The sequence below is a fragment of the Ruditapes philippinarum genome, unplaced genomic scaffold, assembly GCF_026571515.1.
Source record: "Ruditapes philippinarum isolate M1 unplaced genomic scaffold, ASM2657151v2 ctg555_1_1_1_1, whole genome shotgun sequence".
Taxonomy (NCBI): Eukaryota; Metazoa; Mollusca; class Bivalvia; order Venerida; family Veneridae; genus Ruditapes; species Ruditapes philippinarum.
In genome coordinates, this window is record NW_026867175.1 from 73,669 (window position 1) to 91,315 (window position 17,647).

Consider the following 17,647-nt stretch of genomic DNA (forward strand, 5'->3'; position numbering starts at 1 on the left):
GTATGTTCCAGGTTTAAGAGAAGAAATTCAAGCAGCTGTTTTAAAATGCACAATAATATGTATACTGTTTAAATGTTAAGGGATATTATAAACAAGTAGTTTTACTGCATTATCACTTTATTCCTTTTACTAAATTTCCGTTTTTCATCAAGAAAATGAAATATACATGTGTATATTGTTGATTATTTGTTAACCTCTGATTATAATCATTTAGAAAATATATTTTTGCATAAATATGTCTTGTGTCTTATTCTTCCCTTCCAACATGATGTCATTTGTATACAAAAAATGTTGGGAAAAAAAAACTTGTTCCCTATTTGTGTTTAAATAATACATGCATCGCAACTCATTCTTGATTTTCAAAATTAAGTCTTAAATACTGTTTTTTAATTTCAGGCCTAAAAGTAGAGGATCAAACTTGAGATAGAAGATAGTGTAGTCCTACAAAGTTGTCATTTGACCAGTACAAACTTTAAATGATAAGAACAAAAATACTTATCATACTGATCCTTGTTATAATAACTTTATAACAATTACTCTTTACAGACAGCTTCTTCTGTATGCTGTTATACTTGTATTCTCTAAATCTGGGACTAAAAATGTAAAGTGTATCTTTCTGTCCCAGTCTAAATATAAAAAATAACATTTTCATTGGTTGTATGGAAACATAAAATATAAAAAATGTCCAAATTGTCCAAGTTAAAATCTTCCTGAAATGTTTGTAACTGTCTGACTTAAATACATGAGCAATCAAAAAGGAAATTAAAACAGAACACTACAACAATTTAAATATTTATTTGTCAATTTTAAAAGTTACATGTATTTGCTGAAGTTCATCAAATATAAAATGGAAAAGAAAGAAAGAAGTTGAGAGAAGGAAAAGAAAGACAAAGCTAAAAATAATATGCTAAGCACTCAGTATGAAAAACAAGTACATGTACATGCAATATTTATACTTAATACACAATACACAATATCATTTCTAAAAAATAGTTTTAAAAACAAGGGGATGAGAAAAAATTCATCAATGCAAAAAATGGTTACTCAATTCAATTGGCATAGCAATAAAGATCATATTTGACAATGATCCTTATATACATAACGTTCATTTCATGAAAAAAGTTCATCTGTTGACTTTTCTCATCAAATTGTACTGATGTACTGACAGGCTTGGCACTGTAATATTGGGCAAATTTTCACTGCTGTTTGCAGCAACACAGCAAGATGTATGAAAATCTTAATAATGTGTGCTTTGAAAAACATAATATAAAGGGTGTCTCAAATACACTGTAACTGGTATTATAAAGTAAGCATAAAAACATAATTTTGATGCTGTTAAGTGTGTGCCTAAACAGTTACTAACAGCTACTGTAACTCTGGCATGTTTTGCCTACAATATACAGCTTATTTAGCCTGTACCGCCATTCAGTATCACTCCAGCCAGGCTCTATCCTGTTGACTCCTCATACACAGCTTACAGGACATAAAATCCTTGAATTCAACAATAGGTACTTGGCAAAGGGAAACTGTTTCAAAATGTCATTTAGTATTTTGAAACATTCACCATTTCCCTTTGATTATAGAGCCAAAGTTGCTAAATAAATAGTGTGTTTTTGGAACAGTTTGTCTTGTCTATAAAATAATCATTGCATATTTATACTACAGTAAACATAACATATAAATTTGCTCATCCCAAATAGCCATAACACAGACATAAACAGATAGTCCTGTGATATTTTTTTAAGATTCTTTAACAAATTCATGCTTTTATTGCTTACAAACAAAATTATGTCATCATGTTTTGTTGATTTGACGTATCTCATTCCAGTGTGTTCCAAACTCCATGTTGTACTTGTCTGTCTGTAATATAATATTAGACAATTTAAAATACATGTTATCAGGTGTATATCCCAACAAGACCCGTTGTGGGAAAATATAACGTTAATCAAATTTAATTTTGCTAGGCATATTAAAGAACAAACATCTATTATAGCTATTCTATTACATTATCAATATAACTTGCAATTCATCACACTACATGCACATAAATAAAAGAGGAACATAAAATATCAAGAGAAATTTGTGTTGTAATTGAAAAGTTTTAGTAAGCAAGAATTATATATATATGTATTTAAATGAAATATCAAAGAGTGTGTAATTTTATAAATATAAGGCACCAGCGTTATGAATCTTGTCATATGTAATTGGATGACAATAGGAAACAAATATTTAAAGTTATTCTTTTTTAAGGGCATTGGAATTAATGCTATTTTCTAATTATCATCCTATCATTTCATTTGCTAACCAAATCAACATTTATAGAAAATTTTCTGTTTAGTAAAATGATAATATCTGTCATATGTTGCAGTTCAGATCGGAACCATTGGATGTGTTCCTGAGGGACAGATATTCTGATCCAAACCACAAACATATGTCAGATATTTTTTCTTGCATTATTCTACCATACTGGTTGGGGAGATAACTTGTACTGGTTGATAAACTCGGCTTTTTATAATTTAATCGACTTATCGGCTTTTTTTATGTAATCAAGCTCACCATCTCGTACGAACGCTGGAATTTGACACTATCTGGAAATTTTGTTAAGTTTGGTAAGATATTTAAAAAATAGCACAGACATTTACCTGTTTGTTTAAAAAACATGCCTATAAATAGTATGGGAAATCCGATTGCTGCAAGCATGCGCAGTAGATGCTCATTTTGAGGCCCGTTTTGAGTGTTATTTTTATATATTGACCGACTACCGGTAAAGCAGACGATGTTCACGGATACATTTTGTAGATGAATTTAGACTCAATTTTGTCTTGCAAACTCAGAAAAAGTCCGATTGCACAAATAATCACAAATGTAATCTTTTAGTGCAATGGATTGAAAAACTGATGTTAAATGCTCCTTTATATGTTATTGTGTAGGTTGAATACCACTAAATTAATTTCTTCTTCACTCTGTTAAATTACGAAGTTACCCAAGCCAAAATACATTTGAATCACTAATTCTAAAACTACATATTTCGTATGTTAATAAATGAAAATGCATGTCTTTTTACAAAAAAAGTATCCGAGTTTTTTTGTTGTTTTTTTTACATAACATTGTATAAAAGTAACAGTCCTTATTGAAAATTTCTGATAAAAAATATTTTTTTATTTGACATATATGAATAGCAAAGGAATAATAAAATGTCTAAACATGTTATTCTACGTTTTAATTTACTCATTAAAAATGATTTAAGAAGAAAAACAAAGAGCCGAAATTATCTACTCGCGCGTGTTAAAAATGTGCTTTTTACGTACCTCTTCCAGGGCCTCTCAAAATTACCCGTCTTGTTTCTAAATATAACTTTTATGGTGATACCGGAATATCGAAGAGCTGAAGTTTATTATGGTGCAAGATTCATCAGAATACGTAAACAAATAAATGAAATATGCCCCAAAAACACCGATTTTCGGCCGAGTTTATCTCCCAAACCAGTATTCTATTATATTTTAAATTCTTTACTTTAATAAAAACAATTTTCCATGGAAATTTATGTCATTACACCCAAAACTATTTTCTTATATCAGCATATGAAATTACAACTTCATTCATAACAGTAAAATGATGTCATCCTAAGCATGCCATTGTATAGCACACGACTTATCTGGCATCCCCCATGCCAGATGAAAATTCCGACATGGGTAAAACTAACGGAAACACCAGTCTGCTATGCAAGAAAAGAACAGGCATCCTCTCCAGACTCCACCATATTCATATTTAAATATAAAACAAAAGATGCTAACCTTTTGTATCAGATTTCCATACATTTCCCTGATGTTTTTCACCTGTTTTTCTACTGCTTTCTGTAACATAGCAACTTCCTGCTCTTTCTTCTTTTTATATTCCAATAACTCTAGTTTTCTTTCTGAATCACTATTCTGTTTCTGTAACTGTTCTTCTTTTGAGCTACAAATGATGAATTTATGGATTTATTTTTCAATTTTGTGATATTTTCACAAGTAAAAATGTCTTAACTTTAATAATTCCATCTTCAGATTTTCTGAAAAAGGATTTTTGAGATGGCAGACAAAAATTTATTAGTCCAGTTAAACAAAAGACTTTAGTGTAAAATAACTCTGGGACTGAAATTTCACTTCACGATACTGAACCAAAATCCAGATTAAATTTCAAATCTAAAGAAAAGTATAGATATATAGAAGGAAGAAAATCAGGACTTTCAAAATTTATAAAGATAATGAAAAATCAATGTCGAGATAACGTAAGTAGATTTAACTTAATACCACATTGTGTATCACCAAATCTGTTACCAAATTTCAACAAAACTTCTACGTAAACTTAATAATTTGGCTTAAAGCTGACTAAGTGAAATTTTTCACAATAAAAATACATTCACTCTTACTTTTTCAGACTCTCATATTGTTCTTGTAGGACACGTAACCTACTCTGATGTTGTACGGACATCTTGGAGAGTTTTTCCTGTCGTGTTGACAACATCTGTTGTATCTGTTCCTTCCGTGTTGCCAGTTCACGTTCCTGTTCCCTGTGCTCCAATATCTTATCATGTAACTGATTCTTCTCACCTTCTATCTCACTGCAAATCAAACAAACACTCTGTTTATATCACACAATAGACTTTATGAAACATGTTGAGGAATGGACAAAACCCAACATCTGAACCTTAACAATGTAAAAATTCTGTCACACAGACATACTCGAGAATATTTAGCAACATTATAGCTGTTACTGCTGGTGAAAAATTTAAGGTGCCACAGTGTGTAGTATCCTGCAATCGGGTGCATCCACAAACCATTTTATTTTCAATCAATTGCATGATGTTATGTCACAGATTTTTTTTCAATTTTAGTATTATCTCTTTCATTGCATGTAATTATAATATTTATCTAGAAATGTGTCCGTAGGATACAGATACTCCGACATTCTACTGTGGTGTCAGTCTATATAAAGACAGTGTAACAACAGGACAGAAGGTTGGAATAACAAGGGCAAATCTATAGCTCCCACCCTTCCTCCAAGTAGAGGTATAAAAATGGATTTGAATTTTGTGTATATTGTTTGTTTTATTTATTGACATGACATTACATCTAATTCAGATGGCCTTCATACATAATATTAATCTACATCTGAATTTTAAACTGTACAGTATCTAATGAAAGTGCTTTAAAAATAGACTGCATTTTCTAATTAAAACATTAGAATCATACTTTTCCTTGTTGATGCTAGCCTGCATGGCCTCAAGAATTTGTAATCCCCTCTCAGCGTCCGCTCCTAGTTGTTTCTCCCTCTGTCTTTGTTTCTGTACCTCCCTGTAAAGAGTAATGTCAATAGATGTCATAGTATTACTAACAAACACTGTCACACCTGACTTCATATATCTTGGTTGATGATTACTGGGCTTATGGACACTTGAAAAATGTACATATGAATTAATTTTGTTCTCAGATCAATAGTACACCTTTAATAAGTGTCTTTTGTAGTACATTCTACATGATATCTAAAGATAAGGAAGATGTTATGAAAATGTTTGACTCATGTTATCAAATTTTTTTTCAGATTATTTTCTTTATAAAATATGGTCATGAGATTTTAATAATAGTGTGATAAATCTTCAAAATTACAACAAAATATTATATTGTACTAGTATAAAGAGATCATCCTTAATTTTTAGATAAATGGCATCAAAAGGAGATCTTGTAAATAATATTTAAAAGGCATAAAAGGATTGTTTGGTATGTAATATGTATTGTATCACAGCATGATAACACTTTGCATGATTTTCTGGATAATGATACGCCTGAATAGCCCTATTTAATACCTTTCCAACGGTTTGAACACAGTTTAAAACTAATCGCAATATTACTAGAGCTAGTCATTTACCATTGTTGTAAATATGGTTGGCAAACAGATTGAGAATATTAAAGAAATAGAATTATTTAAAAGTTTGAACAAAACTCAGTCATAATTCTAGGTGTATTATTATCAGAATAAGTACTATTTCCTAAATTTAGGTACTTTTAGGTGTCCCAAATTCCAGGTGTATTAAATAATATAATCAAAAATATAAGGAATATACCCCAATCTATGCCGCTTTCGTTCAAACTCATCCTGGAGATATTTCAGTTGCTCCTTTAAACGTTCTTGCTGGGCTCGTACTTTCTCTGGTGACTGAACTATTTTCTGTGAGAGTTTATCTTCATCCTCCTTACTCTTCAATATCCCAACCTTCAACTGATCCTGTATAAATATATGTCAAACTAAATGAAAAATCTTTGATCATGGGAGAATCAATGTATTTTTTAATCAAAATTATTCCAGTCTAATACGAAATTGATGTTCTAGTACTTTGGTTTATAACAACATGTCTCCTACAAATTATCAATTCAAATTGTCAAAATAAAATGAAGATAGTATGTTATTTAAACAAATAAACAATTATCCAGGGCTTCCATTAAGTTTCAAAATTTGGGAGTCAGAAACTTCAAAACCTCTGATATTGGAAGTCGCATTATACAAGTAATGAAGGAAAAGCATTATAAATTGGGAGTCAGAAGCCAAAATCAAGGAGTAAATGACACCCAAACTTCCATTAAATGAAGCTACAGGCTCTTTGACTTAAGGAAGATAAGAAAGTGACTTATCAAGCATAATTGCGAGTTTAAATGCAGTGATTAAAAAAAAAACCTTTTTCTTCTTATTTATTTCATGTCTTACATTTAAAGTGAAAAATATTATCAGCATCTACACGAATAAGAGTTTATTTAAAGTAAATTGCCATTCAATGGTTGTAAAAAGCAATTACAAAGCTTTTTTAGTTGTGTTTGCATTACCAAAAGCTTTAAAATGTCATTGAATTTATAAACTATTATGAATGGTCTTTCAGATAACAAGGGCTTTTTCTACATGTGCAAAAAATGTGTTTGCTTTAATGAAAGTCATAACAGGTTTCAAAATAACAGACATGCACGAAAACAAGATGCTATCAATTTTGAACCAGTCTAAAAAATGTATCAAATAAATAATTTCATATGGCAATTTTTGCTGATAAATCTGCACTTAAAACAAATTAACTTACTCCCTTAGCTTTCTTGTCGGCTATTCTTGTTTTAATGTCCATGATACTGGACTGTATTGTCTGTTTGTTTCTATGGTGCTCCTGTATTGTCAATGTGATCTTTTCAACCTCATCTTGTACCTGGTAAATCAATCTCATAGTAAATATCAACAGTATTACATAACATTATGAAAAGCAACTGATACCTATAGGATATGACACAAGTTGCCAATTTCAAGTGACATTATTCCCACCCAAGAGTATATAGTGAGTGAACAGGTGAAAGTCAAAATAAGTTTATGTTTTACCATAATTGTTTTCAATTTTATAATGAACTCAAGTGGCATAAGGAAATTTCATCGGAATTTACCTGTAATGTTTAAGTTATAAAAACGTGGGGCACTCTTTTTATATTTGAGGCAGATTTACATTTTATCCTAGGCATTTTCCAGTATCAACTGTTGGTCAATCACCATTATAACAGTCAGTCTTTTGAAATATATAATCAGTTAAACTCAACTTGACAATGAAAAAACAAGCATTACTAAAATTTATTTTCATTTATAAACAGATGCCTAACATACAAATATAACATATGTACTTTATCATTGTATTACATATGTATAATATAAAGAAAATACATAATAGTTATAGAACATGGAAAACAAGGTAAGTCATGTGATAAAAAAATCTAAAAAGTTATTTTTATGCATTTTCATGAATGCATAATTTCTGGCTTGTAAAGGCAGATTGATAAAAAATCCTACATTTCTGTTGACCTAATTCCAACATACAAAATAAATATTTAGTACATCTTTGAAGCCATACTTCTGTAAGAACACTGCAAATGCCCTGTCATGTATATAAAAAGATTTACAATCCAACAGATTTTATCAATACATGTTTCACTTTAATGTAATTTGGCACATATAGGTGCCTTGTTGGTCCACATTACTTTTGTAAGCCAGACTGTGATTTCCTGTACATGAGAATGTGTTAGTATATTGTAATGAAATAGGTCAACAAAATAGGTTAATTGTAAGTCTAAAAACTGATGATTATTTTCATGTATTTACCCGTTTCTTCTCTGGTTCTTGCTGTGCACTTTCTGCTCGGATCTGATTTATTCTTTGTTTTTGCTCCTCATTTCTCTTCAATAAAGTGTCATGGTGTTCACGATCTCTTTCCTTTAATTGAACGAACAAAAAAATAATCTTTTATAAATATAATGCGGATGAGTAGGATGTTATAGGGAAGAATAGCTTCATTATAGGGCCTATAATGAAGCTTGCAAGGTAAAAGGGATAACCATATTAATACAGACAAAGCCAGCATCAACAGAGTAGGTCCATTAATCTATTGACTGTTTGCAGAATAGCTTGTAAAGTAATATGAAAAGTTCAACTTCCTTACTGAATTAATTTTAACATACAGTGGTAAAAACAAGTGATTTCATAGTCATTCAGACCAATTAAATTGTCTGTATCATTTAAGGAAACGACTGTGACTATTTGTTGAAGTTAATAAAGCAAATTTTATTCCAATAAATCATTTACTATATAGATCACTATTAAATCAGTTAAAACAACAACAAATAAGTCTCTATTTCTTAAATAATTGTCACATGATTGTTTTAATCAATATTTATTATTACAGTCAGAAACAACGAAACAAGAATAAGAGAACTATATGGTAATACTTACAATATCTATTTTAATATCTTCATATGTCTCTATCCGTGTATGTTTAAACCTCAGAAAGTTGATAATTGCACTGAAAATCTTTTTCAGTTTCACAGTAGCTGAAGTAAGTAAAACATATAATTCTTGAACATGTGAACAAGTTAAAGTTTGGTTTCCTGACTTTCGCTTATTTCCATAGTTTAATATAGTCTATTAGTCTTAGGATGGCTATCATGAGTCTGAAATCCTGTAATTCAGAAATATTAAATCCTGAAATCTTTGGCTAATGTGTACCATTAGAGATAAAAAAACTGAACAACTTTCATTCAATTTTTCCAAAACAGTAAATTGCAGTATTACTGGTATAGTGTCCCTGACAAATTTAAATTAAACAAAGCATCTGTCATTTTCTTTTCATTTTACTGCTTTTTAATTAAGATATACTATCTATTCAACACCTAATATACAACAATGGCCAACTTCGTAAACTATTATTTAGAAATTGATGAAAATACATGTATGTTATATTTTAAACTTACAACATTGATGAATATTAGTGAAATTCAATATTTAAGGTATAAGTGATGAATGAATTTAAGCCAATCTTTTACATCAGATTCAAAGCCTGATGATTTGGTGAATATAAGAACATTTGAGACAATTTTCATATTTACATAATGAAAACTGTTTTATAAGATTTATTCAAACTTTGCAAGGCTAAGAATATGATAACCTTGCTTTACTTGATTATGAATTACTTGTCCTTGAAATTAAAAAAAAAAATAAACCAAAAAAATCAAATTAAATGGCATATAACTCAAAAATAATATTGACATCCCCCAATTTTATTCCAGTTGTTATCAAATTCTTAATCCATGCACAGTTTAAAAAAAGTTTTATTCTCTCTAAATGAAAACAAGCAACGCCAATAAGTTAAACGTTAATCTTAAAACATTAATGAATGGTTGTTCACAGTATCATAATAAACTTACTTGGAGCTAATATACTGCCACCATTAAAGTCTGTTACATACAAAGAAGGCATAATTTTCTTCCTGTAAATAAACAATCAGATTAGTATCTTGCACTATACTTGTAACATACTAAAATAGTTATACACTCTGCAGAAGGTTACGAGTTACATTTTATTACATTTGATATATAACAGTTGTTTTTTTTAAATTATCTGATTCTGTATGTTGAAATTAATGTTGTTTCCACACATAACTGAAATTTTACTTAATAGAAAATAAATTTCTAATTACCTCCCTTTACTAATATGAAAATGTAAATTCGGTAATATCTTTACAAATAATGCTTTTTGGAACTTACAATAATAAATCTTCATTTGAGCATTACAGTTTTGATATAAAACAATAAATAAAAAAATGTGTTACAGGATCTTTAATAATTGAAATAGAATGCAGAGTCTTCCCTATTTCCTTTTCCATCACTTAAATACCAAATAGTACGAAAATAGTCTTGGATTATTGGGTATATATTTCAGACATAATTTTTGATATCATTACTTAACCTTTTAATTTATAATGAAGTAGAAAACATTGCAACAAAAATAATACTTCATCTTCAAATACATGACTTGCAACAGACTTACATAGCTTCAATCAGATGCATGACTGGAACAGACTCTGAATGTATCTCTGGAAAGTCAAACTCAGTGGAGAGTAGATGTTGCTGAAATATACAAATACCAATTAGATATACATGTAACAGGTACTGTCTATTTCAATATAAACCAAATATATAAGAAGCTAAAATCTTTCATAGCAGAAAAACTCAATAAGGAAAATATTATCAACTCAGAGCCAGAGGGGTCCTCTATGGCTGTGAGATAATAGTTGCTGAGCAGTATTATGTACATTTCTAACATATCAAAAAGCATTAGAACCTAAACTACGCCAGGAAAATTTGTTCATCATCCAACAGTGTTTAAAATTGTTGACATAATCGAGCCATAATAATAACATAATTTTAGTAATACAGAATTGTTTTCGTATTTCACACTGTCATCATCAGAATTTTTATGAATGGTTGTCATTGTCAGAAATAAAAAAGAAATCTCATTATTATATCTTAGTAAGAAAGGACCAAGCTGAAAAAGGAAACTAATTGTAAACTCAATTTAACGGCAATAAACCACAATTACTTAAACATATTTCAACACTGTGACTTTATGTATTATTTTATTTTGTAATCAATTGGAAGAAACATAATCAAATGTACCTGAAAGTAAACTGATTTCTACACTGTTATTTCTATTCATTTATTGCTGTTGTAAACAATTGAGAGAAACATCATAATTAATTCTAACACAACGTACATTTTTTCCTATTGAACATAGAAGAACCAAAAGTGTGTGTTATTATGCAATAAAGTCACTACTGACGTTCTATATTTAGACATATTACATAATCATTTAACATACGAGGTAACCACTAAAAACGTGATGCGCTGAAGATAAGTACGGAAACAAATCAGGCGCAATTTAGTGTAATATCAGGTACGGCAGCATTTATTTGTTGATGTCGTGTTAGAATCCAAATAATATATCTTTACGGTGTTTGGGATATATTATATGAGCCGTGTCATGACTAAACCAACATAATGTGTTTGCGACCAGCATGGATCCAGACCAGCCTGCGCATCCGCGCAGTCTGATCAGGATCCATGCTGTTCACTATCAGTTTCTCTACTTGTAATAGGGTTGGTAAGCGAACAGCATGGATCCTGATCAGACTGCGCGGATGCGCAGGCTGGTCTGGATTCATGCTGGTCGCAAACCCATTATGTTGGTTTTGTTGTGGCGCGGCTTATTTCTTAAATATACCTGAAGTAAAGTGTCCTCTGGAGAGCCTGTAATTTCACACAGACATTTCCGTAAAATATCTTGACACTGTAAAGGCTGAAAAAAATCAATAAAATCAAATCATCTAAAACAACATACATTTAATATTTTATAAAATTTTGCTATGCTCTGGGGCAAGTTTTATGAAATTCTATATGAGCTTACATTATTATTACGATGAAATAACAAAATCTCTATTTGATGCTAAATTTCTAAATTAACATGACACAATTGTCTCTACATAGGTTTTGAGATCATATTGTTTCCTATCAAACATGTGTAATTAAAAGAAATATAATGTAATGGTTTTTAGAAACAAACGTTGTGTAATAAATATAAATGATGTATAAAGTTAAAGTCCGAAAGTGCATAATTATTCAAAGAAACCTTAACTGGTATAAAGCTTAATGTATAATAGTTTAATACACTGCATGAGTAGGCTGTCTGTTAAGTTTGATAAAATATTTATATTTTTATTTCAAATCTGGACAAGGGCATTAATAATTTTTTGTGCAATTTTCAAAATATGTTATTCATGACTGAATAGGGATCAGTGCAGACCATGATTAGATGGATGGCACTACTGTGCCAGCTAATTTTGGTCTGCACCGGTTTTATGGGAGAAGCCGTTGCTATAATAATATGTTAAGGATCCAAATTAAAAAAATTATGACAATTTCTTTGAAATTAGACAATGTTTTCATGAAAATATCTTACATCTGGTTTTTTGAACCATGACTCCTGCAGATCAATGTTGCACAGCTCACTCAAACTAGCACAAATCTGTGCCGGAGTCATCTCCGGAAAAGCAAATGACATCCTGCAAAAAAAGATTATAAATCTATTCCATACATCATAATATTTCATAAATAATGAGGAAATAAATAAATAACAAAATTGTGTGGATACTAATTTTACCAAGGGTGAAAAATCCTAAGCGATGAAAAATTGTCAAACATTTCTATCCCTTAACAATCTAGAACATTTAATCTTCAAATTTTGTTATGAAATGTATGTATGATATGAGTATATAAAACATCAACAAAATATCTTCGTATGATGGTTTTGAAAACTTTTGCCGGAAGTACAGCAAAATTATGGCTGATAAGTTTGCCTGCTTTTCAATGGAGGTTATTTTGGTTCCCTGTCCTATTATATTTAGAGCACACCAGAAATCAGACCCAGTAGGATACCGGCACTATCATTTATTGAAGCCAAGAAACAGTGTTTCTGATTTCCTGTCTTATTATGGTTCCCACTCAAATCGACAATCGAAAATTTTTGCTGATTAACTGTTAACAACAATCCTTATTAACATCAAGTTTTGCAAAAGTAAATTTTCTTAATTTGGGACTTCTAGCGTGTTCAAAATTGGTTTAGGCCATCCTTAAAACAAGAGCTGTCCGTAAGACAGCGCGCTCGACTTTTTTATTGCTTGCCAATAAAAAAAGTTTTTGCAGTAAAAGGCAATACAAGAATCTCTGTATTTTTAAAGTGAACAATGGCCATGAGCATTAAGATATTTAGTGAAGAATTATTTTACTGAATTGTGTGATACCCTTGAACACTGCAGCAAAGTTTGAAATGTTTAAGTCAAAACATTGACAGTTAAGGGCCATAATTCAAATAAAATCTTTGACAGAATTACCTTCTCCTGGACATGTTTGGGAATCATGATTGTAAACAAGTATTCCAACTTTCAAATTAATATCTCAAACAGTTCAGTCAAAAAGTGGACTGGTACTAAAAACTTAACCAAGATTCTAAGTCGATAAAAGGCCTTAATTTTTAAAAACAAATCCTTGACAGAGTTACCTTCTCTTGCGTACAGATGGGGGTAATGATGTGAAATAGCATTAAAAGTTTCAAAGCAATATCTCAAAGGGTTAAGGCAATAAGTGGATTTTACCCATATTCAATGTATTTTCTAAGTCAAAAAGGGGCATAATTCTGTCAAAAACCTTGACAGAGTTATGTCCTCTTGTCTGTTGATGAAGGTCGTGATGGTAAACAAGTATGGTCAGTTTCAAAGCAATACCTCCAATGGTTTTGAAATAAAGTGAGGTGGTACAAAAAACTTAACCAAGCTCAATACACTTTCTAAGTCAAAAAAGGGCCATAATTCTGTCAAAAACCTTGACAGAGTTATGTACTCTTGTCTGTAGATGGAGGTTATGATGGTGAACAAGTATGGTAAGTTTCAAAGCCATACTTGTAATACTTCTGAAATAAAGTGGGGTGGTACGAAAAACTTAACCAAGGTGTGACGCCGACGCCGACGCCGGGGCGAGTAGGATAGCTCCCCTTTTCATAGAAAAGTCGAGCTAAAAATGTTTGTTTGCAGTAACCCGACCCAGAATGTTCAAGGTGGGTAGGTAGGTCGATTTTTTTTTTTTTTTTTTTTTTATTGAACTGTACTCCCAAATAAACATGGAATTTCAAAATGCTGGACAATATATGCTTTAATAATCTGGTAACAATTAATAAATTGATAACTGAATTCTAATTTAATAAGAACTACATTTTATTTCTTCTATTAACCTTTAAAAGAATGAAAACAAAGCACAGGGCATAATTTTCTGATTAAAAAAAAATAAACTTTTTTATCCAGACCATGAAAAAACATTTGAGTAGGGGCAAATTTTGTGAGTCGGTCGCGTTACTGCAAACAAACATTTTTTTAAGGATGGCCTTATAAATACAAAATTTTGTAAAATATATAAAATTTGACTGATTCAATTAAATAGAACAATTTATGATAAATTACAGGCAATTTAATCAATAGATGTAGAATAAAAGGAGATAGACGCCAAGTCAATATCAAAATTTCCAGGAGGTGTAAAGACTAAGACACCTTTCACAACATACCTTGAATCCCAAAATGTAATTATTAATACAGATATTTGACTTTAAGCATATTGAATTAATATTATCCAACGAGTGGATTCAATTAAGATACAGTACTGTATCATATAGAACATGAAACGGCCATATTTAAAAACGAAATAATAATCTGCAGAAGTATTGAGTGAATTATTTTGCCAAAAGTGTGCAGGCTTAATGCAACATTTTTTCAGCTGATGGGTTTAATAAATACATAATAGCATTATATCTTCGCCTTATTCATATCATTTGCAAGTAAAGATAAGCTGAGTGAAGACAAGAAAACATTTCTGTCTAACTATCTAGAGTCTAGTGACTAAGTCTGTGGGCCTAAATTCAGCAATGTTTTGTTTTTCGTCATTCACGCGAGATTTCAGAGGTGAAGGTCAATCATGTTTATGTCCTACGGTGTATTTTTACAACTTTAGTGATTTTCTGCGCTTAAAATGGAGATACGGCTGGTAAACATTAAAAATTGTATATGACAGACATGGAGAAAATTGTGTGTTTTACCTGATCAATGCAATTTCAAGTTTATCTATAATTTCCTCTAATTGATTGATATTGTTGCTTAAAATAATTTGACAGTTATTTGACTGTTATCTTACTATTTTTACTGACGATCTAGGTCAACATACTATGTCACAATCCCGCCAAAATTAAAAATTTACTACAAGTACAACCAATCAGAATCGCCAATTTCAGGTGACGTTTTCAGATCGTAGTAAGATTTTTATTTTTACATCAGCGATATATGTTTATATTTGCAACCGCTGAACGATTACATTGTTAGCAATCAACTTAAAGTAACTTAAATAGTTATAGTAAAATTATATCAAGTATAATTATAAATTACTGTAGTTTATTGAAAATGCCATTGACATTTGTTCTTATATCGCCGAATAATTTTTAGGTTACACCGGCATTAGGTACCACAGCCAAAATTTGAAATAAATTAGAGTAATAAGTGTTATATATCATTGGAAAGCGACTAATATATTTACGAGGAAAAGAGTCAACTCGGCCCTGTTCCAACTCGGCACGGGTCAACTCGGCACTGGTAAACTCGGCCCACTTTACAAAAATATATATAAGGTATTTTAATTAACTTTGCTGGGCATGTTGTTAAAGGGATATTCAGGCAAAATAATGACAAAAATATCAAAATGATCTTATGTACTCAAATCATGCTAAAAAGACTTTTTCTTGAAGTTTCAGCATTAATTACTGATCAAATTCTATACATTTTGGGTATGAAGCGTAAATATATCTATATAATTATGTTGAACAAAATTTAGACGCCAATAGAATCACCAAATAGTTTTAAAACAAGTCAGGTGACTTTAACAAACCTTTGAAGTTACAATAATAGACATTGTGGATATTGTATGATTGAAACAAGCCTAAGTCATTCATTTGACATGTTCTTTAACGTTTCCAGTGTTCACTTTGACAACTATTGTAAAATGCTAGCGCTCTAACCTGACCAACGCGGGTCAAGTTAGGAAACCACCATTTTATTCTTTATATGGAGAAAAGTTTTGTTCCTTTGAATGTCTTATATATTCATTTACAGGGCATTTACAGAATAATGAATGAAAAATTCCAAACTAAGAAATGAAAATTTTGCATGTGTCTTCCTTTAAGGTAAATGAATAATAAGACATATTTTATTACTATATTATTATACATTGTACTTCTGCCGAAATAAAGTATGTTTAGAAAAAAAAGTTATTTATTTGTCTTGCAGATTCGATAAAATTAATATAGATCTAATAAAAATGTGTTTCCTTAGATGCATTTTGTTTGTAAAGTAATATTTAAAAAAATATGAAACAAAAACGTGTTTACTTAATATCATAAGCTTCTAATTAATTGCAGGTGGTCACTAATCAAATTTGAATGAATGAGTCAATCATAATTATCACCTAATTAATCGGTATCCTTAACATACACATTGATTGATAATAATAGCCCGTGACAATAGGAGTCCCTTTAATGTCTGTTTTCAATTATCTTTTATTTCAATATATATAATTTTTATACAGATCTTATTTTCGTAAAATTTTCAACATTATACAGACATTACCTTTTCCATACAAATCTTATTCATATACAGATGCTAAAGTTTTTTAACACAATAATGTATGAACTAATGTTTTTTTTTAAACAACCTAAATGCGTTATTGAACAAAGATACGGCTCAGAGTGGATTATAAATAAAATATTGTTTAAACTAGAACAAAGATGCAGCATGTAAATATCATTTATAGCTCTGTTAACGTGTCTTTTTTATATAGCGGACCAACAAGACGTCAGTTTTTTGGAGATGCACAAATCGATTATATATGATTACAATAATTACAATAAATAGTGATAACACAAACCTAAATTTTAATAATTGAAAAGTGGGCCGAGTTGACCCGTGCCGAGTTGGAATAGGGCCGAGCTGACTCGGGGGGCGAGTACGTTTTAGGGCCAAGCTGACCCGAATTCTATTTACGAATACCGGTTGTGGTCGTTACCAGGATACTTAAAATAGTCTAAAGATTTCCACACACCCTCTTTTACAGTTTATTAAACATCTCCTGTGTTTAGAGATTCCCAGTTTAGTGTGTTCAAAGTATATACTTTGATATAGAATACTACATTTATTCAAATTGGACTAACAACTACAAACTTTTATCAGTGATCTTGTATCCGAATCCCCGCAAGTAGGGTAAACAAAGAAATTAGTGTAAAATAAGGAATACTTCATTTCCTCTGATAAATTGTATGATTACTATTGATTATATTTTACTATATTACCTGCTTAAATATATTTAATCTTGTATGCAACAGCAAAATCTGCAAATTTATACAAAATATATATTTTAAAAAAAATCTCATTCAAATTAGGCGCTTGATTTCTATCTATGTAAAACCCGTACAACGCCCGTACCAATTTCCGTTCCGGTCTCCTCTCGGTATATTCCGGCCTCTCTCGGTCTATTTTTTCCATTTGTTGTACGCGTTATGTAAACAGATCCTGAACATTTTGTATTATGTTATAAATTAAAATTTATGCTACATTAATTTGAAATATGTGTTTAACTACATATTGTCACAAGTGCCGAATACCCCCAACACGTACGCC

At 30.5% G+C, this 17,647-nt stretch overlaps 2 protein-coding genes across 3 annotated transcripts in view; one reads left to right on the forward strand and one right to left on the reverse strand.

Moving 5' to 3' along the window:
- The window catches only part of LOC132735146 (lysosomal alpha-mannosidase-like), a 42,274-nt gene extending 42,038 nt beyond the window's left edge, over window positions 1-236 (forward strand). For both annotated transcript variants that reach the window (XM_060722047.1, XM_060722048.1), the window contains exon 27: window positions 12-236. The gene's annotated coding sequence lies outside the window, so the exon portion shown is untranslated. The remainder of the gene's footprint in view (window positions 1-11) is intronic.
- A 1,055-nt stretch (window positions 237-1,291) lies between these two features.
- Window positions 1,292-17,434, reverse strand: LOC132735148 (golgin subfamily A member 6-like protein 1). The gene is made up of 13 exons (XM_060722049.1): window positions 17,320-17,434; window positions 12,346-12,448; window positions 11,611-11,685; window positions 10,378-10,457; window positions 9,756-9,817; window positions 8,785-8,882; window positions 8,158-8,268; window positions 7,103-7,222; window positions 6,104-6,264; window positions 5,235-5,336; window positions 4,412-4,603; window positions 3,795-3,957; window positions 1,292-1,860 (listed from the first exon to the last, which is right to left on the reverse strand). Exons 2-13 carry the CDS (start codon window positions 12,445-12,447, stop codon window positions 1,795-1,797), a joined length of 1,332 nt encoding a protein of 443 aa, XP_060578032.1. The 5' UTR covers window position 12,448; window positions 17,320-17,434; the 3' UTR covers window positions 1,292-1,794.
- Window positions 17,435-17,647: the final 213 nt, after the last annotated feature.

What these genes read in the sequence shown, in the direction of transcription:
- LOC132735148 (XM_060722049.1), bottom strand. Translation starts at nt 12,447, where the DNA reads ATGTCATTTGCTTTTCCGGAGATGACTCCGGCACAGATTTGTGCTAGT. An exon ending in ATGCATCTGATTGAAGCTAT is followed by an intron (nt 9,818 to 10,377) that starts GTAAGTCTGTTG and finishes GTTTATTTACAG; the next exon opens with GAAGAAAATTATGCCTTCTT. An exon ending in AAGATATTAAAATAGATATT is followed by an intron (nt 8,269 to 8,784) that starts GTAAGTATTACC and finishes GTTCAATTAAAG; the next exon opens with GAAAGAGATCGTGAACACCA.